The following is a 6,875-nucleotide window of genomic DNA, read 5'->3' on the forward strand; positions in this document are numbered from 1 at the left end:
GCTGCTGCTTGCGATGGGGGCCGCTCCCCCCGCTGCTGTCTTGCTAGTTCTCCTCGTCTGCTCCTGTCCCCCACACCCTCCAGGCCAGAGCCCCCGACAGAGGAGGAGAGGTGGCTGTGGGTGCCCACCCCCTCTCCAGGATGGCCTCTCCAATGCCCTAGGACCCAGAAGCCTGGGGGGCCGACTCTCCACCCCCCATTCGGCCACTTTGCTAGCCGCTCCCCAACCCCCTCCCACTGTGGAACCGACCGTGACTGTGGCCAGCCAGGGGCGGGGGGTGAGCAGTGGGGGTTCTCCATGGCAACAGAGCTCTGCAGCCCCAGACGCCCCACCTGGGGTCCCAGCCCCCCTTTGCCGCCCTGCCAGCCGTGCCCGGCTTTGCCTCCTTTATCTGCCACCCCCAGAGTCAGCAGTCACAGGTCCTGGGGAGCCCAGTGCATCCACGTGTCTTTAATTTCAGACTCACACTCGACGTGGCCAGCCAGTGCAGGGCTATGTGAGGAGACACGGGGGACCAGAGGGCGGAGGCAAGTGGTCCCCAGCTCACACCGAGGGTCACTCCCCGACCTGGCAGGGCAGCGCCAGCTGGGGACAGAGAAGGTCAAGATGCCGCGAGCACGGCCCTGGTCACCCGGCCTCTCCCGCCCACTCCCTCGCATCCCTGAACCCCACTGCGGGACCCACCATGGCCTCGGCCCTGGTGGAGCATGCAGCCATCGCAGGGGGTGGCCCCAATGCTGGGGGAGGCTCTGCCTGGCAGGGAATCCAGACGCCGCGGGGCGCCCCCCGCCCCCACCCGCAGCCCTCACAGCCGGCTGGTCTGCATGAGCCCATTGGCCTCGGAGCCGCACACGGGTGGTGTGGCCTCCTGCAGCCGGCCGCTCTTGTCGGGCTGGGGCTCCGTGGCATCGGCGTCCTCGGCACCGGAGCCCTTGCGAAGGCACAGAACCTTCCGGAAGCTCTGGCGGAAGTTGTCGGAGAGGAAGCCATAGAGCACGGGGTTGGCACAGCTGTTGGCGTAGGACAGGACGACCACGAAGAAGTAGGCGCCCGCGGCGACGGGCTCCTCGGGCAGGACGAAGGCCAGGTTGACGATGTTGACCACGAAGAAGGGCAGCCAGCAGCCCACGAACACCAGCACCACCACCACCACCATGCGGGTCACCTTGCGCTCTGAGCGCCGCCGCGGGGCACCCACGCGCACGCCCGACGCCTTCACCTTGACCACGATGAGCAGGTAGCACAGGCAGATGACCAGAAGGGGCCCGAAGAAGCCCAGCACCGACGTGTAGATGATGAACACGGCGCCCCACAGGCCCACAGGCTCCGGCCAGCTGAGGTTACAGGTGTCCCAGCCCTCCTGGATGTCCGCGAACACCACCAGCGGCAGGGACATGAGCAGCGAGAAGGCCCAGACCGCGGCGCTGGCCAGCTTGGCCACCCGGGGGCGGCGCCAGCGGGCAGAGCGGATGGGGTGCACGACGGCCAGGTAGCGGTCCACGCTCATGACGGTCAGGCAGAAGATGCTGGTGAACTGGTTGATGCCGTCCAGCGTCATGACCAGCCGGCACAGGACGGGGCCGAAGGGCCAGTAGGACACGGCGTTCTGCGTGGCCAGGAAGGGCAGCCCCAGCATGAGCAGCACGTCAGCCACGGCCAGGTTCAGGATGTAGATGTTGGTGACCGTCTTCATCTTGGCGTGGCGCAGCACCACATAGATGACCAGGGCGTTCCCGCCCAGCCCCGCCGCGCACACCAGCAGGTACAGCACGGGCACCACCACCGCGCGGGCCCCCGGCGATGGCGACGGCCCCGCCAGCGTCCCGTTCTCGCCAGCTGCGCTGGTGACCGCTGGGGAGGGGCTCCAGCTGACTGGCGTGGGGGCCGGGAACAGAGGCTCCATGGCGGCCACCTCGGGCCGGCAGGGTGAGCGCGAGCACGGCGCGTCCTCTCTGCGGAGAAAAGGAGGGCGGCAGAGCGATTACGGCCCAGGGTGCTTCCTCCCCAGGGCCCCGCCTGCCTGGGAGGCACGGGATCACCCTGCGGCGAGTAAACATTGTTACTCGTGTCCAGCTCGGCCGGGAGTCACATTAAGCAAATTGTTTGGAAAACCAACCCGGGGAGGAAGGAGCAGAGAGCCGGCGCTGTGTCATCTGCTGCTCTCCGGACGGCGTCCCTACAGCCCCGCCTGCCCCAGGACAGCCCGCCGCGCAGCCTCCGCCTCCCTCGTCCACTCGGGGCTCAGGGGCCTGGGGATGGCCTCACGGCCCCCATCTCGCCAGCAAGGACGGCGGATGGCACAGGACAGGTGGAGAAGGACAGGGCGGTGACGGGAAGACCGGGACCACGGCGGGACACACAGCCCCCACGCCCAGGCAATGCCGGCTGGAGGCACAGTTACACCTGCTGGGCTCCGCTCTCCCGGGTGACCACCCGGGGCCCTCGGGAGGGTGCCAGGTCTTCCGCACAGCCAGGAGCCAGACCTCGGGCCGCAGAGGCTCTAGCAGCGTCCACCAGGCTCTCAGGAGCACTGTCCCCTTGAGAGCCCCCGAAGAGCCCACAGACTGGCCTGAGGAGTCGGGTCTCCCAGAGCTGCCCCCGAGGTAGCCTGTCTCAGGCTGAGGAGACGACGCAGGAAACCGCTCCGGGGGGCCGTCATCAGAGAGGCGAGGGACGCACTCCAGGCGATCACCTCCACGGCCACGGCAGCGGCGTCTCTCAAGGCCCAGGCAGAGGGCGTCGAGTGGGAACGGGCAGACGAGGTCCTCCACGTATGCCGTAAGCCAGCAAACACAGAGAACGCACAGAGAACCCCAGCCCGTGCCTCTGACCGGGAGGAAATGCTCCTGTGTGAGTGGACGCCAGCCACTGGGACGCGGTGTACGTGGGGTTTTGCAGAGAAAGAGCAGAAAACTGAAATTCCTCAGTTCAAGGTCAAGGGCACACATGTCCTTACAGTTTCTGTACTTTCCTGTATGTTTGAGGAGGTTCATGAAAGCGATAGTGCTCGGGAGAAGATAAGCATCTCCACCGACAGGAGGGAGAGGGGAGGGGGCGTAGGCACCCGACACCCCAGCGGGCCATGTCACCCAGGGGGCAGGGGCCAGCCGGGAACTCCAGCAGCCCCGGGGGCCCCAGCCAGGGCTACTCAGGCCCAGAGGCACCCCAGAGCCCTGCCTGGCTGGTCTCCAGACCCATGAGACAAGCTGGGGAGCCCAGAATAAAGCACAGTGGCCGTGTCAGACAGAAACCCTCGGCTCCCGCTGGGCAGACACACTCAGCCGTCCAAGTTCACTCGGCTAACCGCCGCTAGGACATGTGCCCCAGAAAGTCAGCAGTGGGGAGATGGGTCAGCGGCTTCATTTCTGACGGAATAAAAGTACTAGGTTTAAGATCTATTTAAATAAGTATGTGTAGGATCCTCAGTAAAGCATGGGTAAAAATATTATGATACAAATTTGGCTCCTGTCTGAGAAGCAAAATGAACAAGTGTGTATTTTTGAAAGTTACAACTCTTGGGTGTGAAAAATCATTTGGACTTAAAAAAAAAAATCACAAAAGTCAGAATCTGCTCAGGTCTGGATATAGCTGAAGAGAGAATCGGGGAACGGGAGCGGGGCTGAGGGGACCCCCTGGGAGCGCGGCAGGCTGACGAGCAGGTACGGGCAGCGGCGGGCCCCGGGGAATCCTGGAGCGCACGAAGCAGCCCCAGGGACGAGTACAGATAAAATAGCATTAGGGTCCACCTACACAACATCAAGGTGCAGAGAAAATCCTAGAGAATGGCAGCCGTGAAACAGGACAGAAACCCAGGCAGAACTTGGGTCAGGACCAGAAAAACCAGTGGTTTCTGGACGCCAAGCACTGGGGAGAGACGCGGTCACACTGGGGTCCCCAATCGGAGGGGGGTCACCAGCAGGGGGAACGAGATGCTGCCCACGTCGGGCTGGGTTCGCCGCTCCTGGTGCTGAGCGTCCCGGCGTGACGTGGTGACCAGAGGCGAGGCGAGGGGCCGTAACTCAAACAGGGCGAGGTGCGATCTCTGGGGACAGCTGCATTTCCAGACAAAGCCAGGGCTCCTCGGGCGGAAGGGGCGTTCCTGGGTTCGGGAGGCCCACCTTTCCCCGGGTGCCCAGCTGGGAGGGTGGCCGGCCGCAGGCTTGCTCCCACAGGTGGCGATCAACCTGCTCGTCTGTGTGCCCCAGGACCCTGCTCACATTTTGGAAAAAAAAATACTCAAGAAGGGGCTTTCAGCTCATTCTGCGTGGGACCCCAGGGTGCTGGGTGGGGAAGAAGCAGCAGCCCCCAAATGTGTTTGGTTCACCCGTGGAGGGAGGGGTGGCTGCGAGCTCAGATGCATCCCCGGCACGCGTCCCTGGCACATGGCAGCTGAACATGAGTTTGACCCTAAAAAGGCTGCTCAGGGCTCCTCTGAGACCCGCTCCTAGGCGTGCTACCAACCCCTCAAACCCCCCAACCCCTCAGACTGCACAGCAGTAAAGAGCAAAATTAGGCCGCTATGGGCGCGCCGGCCTCTGGGAACATAATTCTACAGGAGCCATTATTCAGAAGCGGCAATCTTGTTAGTCACGGAAATTACACTCGTGGAAAATTGTCCCTGGGGCCCTTCCTCCCGCAGCAGGGGACTTAGCAGAGCGGGGGGATGTGGAATCAGCCATGGGCCAGCACTGGGGCGCTCCGGCCCAGAGGTCCCCACCAACACAGCCCAGGGAGAAGAACCCCCGCCCACCCGCCCCACACCCCGGCCCACAGCTCTGAGCCCTGGTGGGTGCAGGGTCACGTGAAATAAAGCCCGGGTGTGCAAGCTGCCGTGGGCAGTGCCGGCCACAGTGGGCGCCAAGTGATGCCCCCCACCCGCCTGCCCCAAAGATCCCAGCATCTCCCCAGCGTCAGAAAAGGGGCCTGCCCTGGGCTCCAAGGAGAAGGGTGCTGGAGGCTTCCCAGGGGTTTGGGGATGGGGATGGGGCCCAGCCTCTTCAAGACTGGCCCCACAGGAGGCCAGCAGGCCTGCATTGTCCACTCAGGGGCAGCAACAGCCCGGAGTGGCTCAGTGCCCCTGGGGTCCGCATCTCACCTGGAGTTCCCCCGGCCTGTGTGGGGCAGGGGCAAACCCTGGGCGTGGTCCAACGCCCCCACATCCAGGCCTGCCTCCCCCATGGGGGGGCCTGGCTCAGGCCTGCCCCCAGTGGCAACCACCCATCCCTCCCCCACACACGCCCCAAGGGCTTTAAGGCAGATCTGGTCAGAGCGGTGTCCCTTCCCCTGGGCAGCCCGGCTTGGACGGGGCTGGCTTGGAGCAGCAAACAGGGGGCTGGCCAGCACAGCCCCCTCCTCATTCCCGTCGGGGAACCCAGGCCCTGCAAGGTGTTTCCAAGGCCCTGTTCCGTCTCCAGCACACTTTCTGGGAAATCTGGGTCATTTTACCAGGAACCCATGGAGGGTCATTGTCGTTGATGCTATCAATCGCCACCGCATTGGAGGCTCCCCGTCCTCCCCTGCCCAGGAAACTGTTCTCTGCAGACAGGCCTCACCCTCTGGCCTGCTGGGGCTCCCACCCCTCGCCCTTCCTCAGGACCCCAGGTCAGCTTGCAAGTCTGGGACAGTGTTCCAGGCAGGTGGGCGGCGAGGGCCCGCCTGGACCCCAGGTGAGGAGACAGCGCACCGGCGAACTTTCGGGGCACGCGCTCCCTTCTGGGGAAGGACTACCAGGGCTCCAGAGCACTGCTGCCGAGCCCTGGAGATGCGGGGGCTCCGCGCCCAGGACCCCCAGAAGCTAGGCCTGCTCTTCGGCCGCCGTCCCACAGCTCTCCGCCCGCCTCCCCCGGTGCGCCCCGGCGGACCCCACCTCAACCGGCCGGTGCCCCGGCCCCCCGCGCGCGCGCCCTCGGACCCGCTTCCCCGTGCGCCCCGCGCCTCGCTCTCCCTCCGCTTCCGCTTCCCACACCACTACCCCCCCAAGCCGCAGTCTCGGAAGGAACGAACCCATCCCAGGCGCGCCGCCCACCCTCCGCCAGCCTCGGGGAGAGCCCAGCGGCGGCGCCCACCGCGAGGAGGTCGGGCGGCAGAGGCGCGGCGGGCGGAGCGGCGGTCCCAGTCTCCCTGCTGCTTCGGCCCTGACCCCGGCGCACCCGGTGCAGCAAGGGTGAGGGCAGCCAGGGAGCCGAGGGGACGGAGCGACCCAGACTGGGGAGCAGACGGAGGGGCAGGGGAGGCCCCGGGCCGGCGGCAGGTGAGCCCCAGGGGAAAGCAGGGAAAGCGCCGGGGCGGACAGGGGGCGCCTCCGGCCGGGCCGCGCGGGGCTTAGCGCAGGGTAGTTAAGACCCCCCAGGGGATAACCGCGAGCTGCGCGGCCCAGGCGACCGCGGAGGGCAGGGGAGCGCGGCACTCACCCAGCGGCGGGAGCCAAGTGCCCGCGCTGCGCTCGCTCCGGGTTCCGAGCTCGGGGACTCGGGGCGCGGGCTGGGAGGCGGGGCGAGCGCGGCGGGAGGGGGGCGGGGGGCGCAGGGCGGGGCGGACACTAGACACCCCGAGCCTCTCGGATCTGTTCCCGGTCCTTCCCGAAGCCAGCGCGCGTTCATCCCACGGCGTTTGCCCCGCCCGCTCCTAGGAGGGCGGCGCCCCCAGCTCATCCTCTTCTGTCTGCCCTGGCCACCGTCCTGAGCTTGGAGGGGCCCGCGCCCAGCAGGGCCAGAGGGGCACCCCCGTAGCGCCCTCCTGAAAGTCTAAGGATGGGGAGGTGGTCCTCCCTTGGGAAAAGCCCGGGAGGCCTATGTCAGACGGGTGGAATGAGCGGTGCCGGGGATGGGGTTCAGGACGGTGGAGGGGCACGGGATGGCCCCAGCTGGCTGCATGGT

The 6,875-nt window shown here is 66.4% G+C and overlaps 1 protein-coding gene across 1 annotated transcript; it reads right to left on the reverse strand.

The window, feature by feature from the left end:
* Positions 1-436: 436 nt before the first annotated feature.
* Positions 437-1,903, reverse strand: SSTR5 (somatostatin receptor 5; the record flags this gene model as incomplete). Its single annotated transcript, XM_080830573.1, has 1 exon — positions 437-1,903. One exon carries the CDS (start codon positions 1,901-1,903, stop codon positions 806-808), a length of 1,098 nt encoding a protein of 365 aa, XP_080686699.1. The 3' UTR covers positions 437-805.
* Between the last annotated feature and the right edge of the window lie 4,972 nt (positions 1,904-6,875).

Source organism: Martes martes, assembly GCF_963455335.1.
Source record: "Martes martes genome assembly, chromosome: 18".
NCBI classification, from domain to species: domain Eukaryota; kingdom Metazoa; phylum Chordata; class Mammalia; order Carnivora; family Mustelidae; genus Martes; species Martes martes.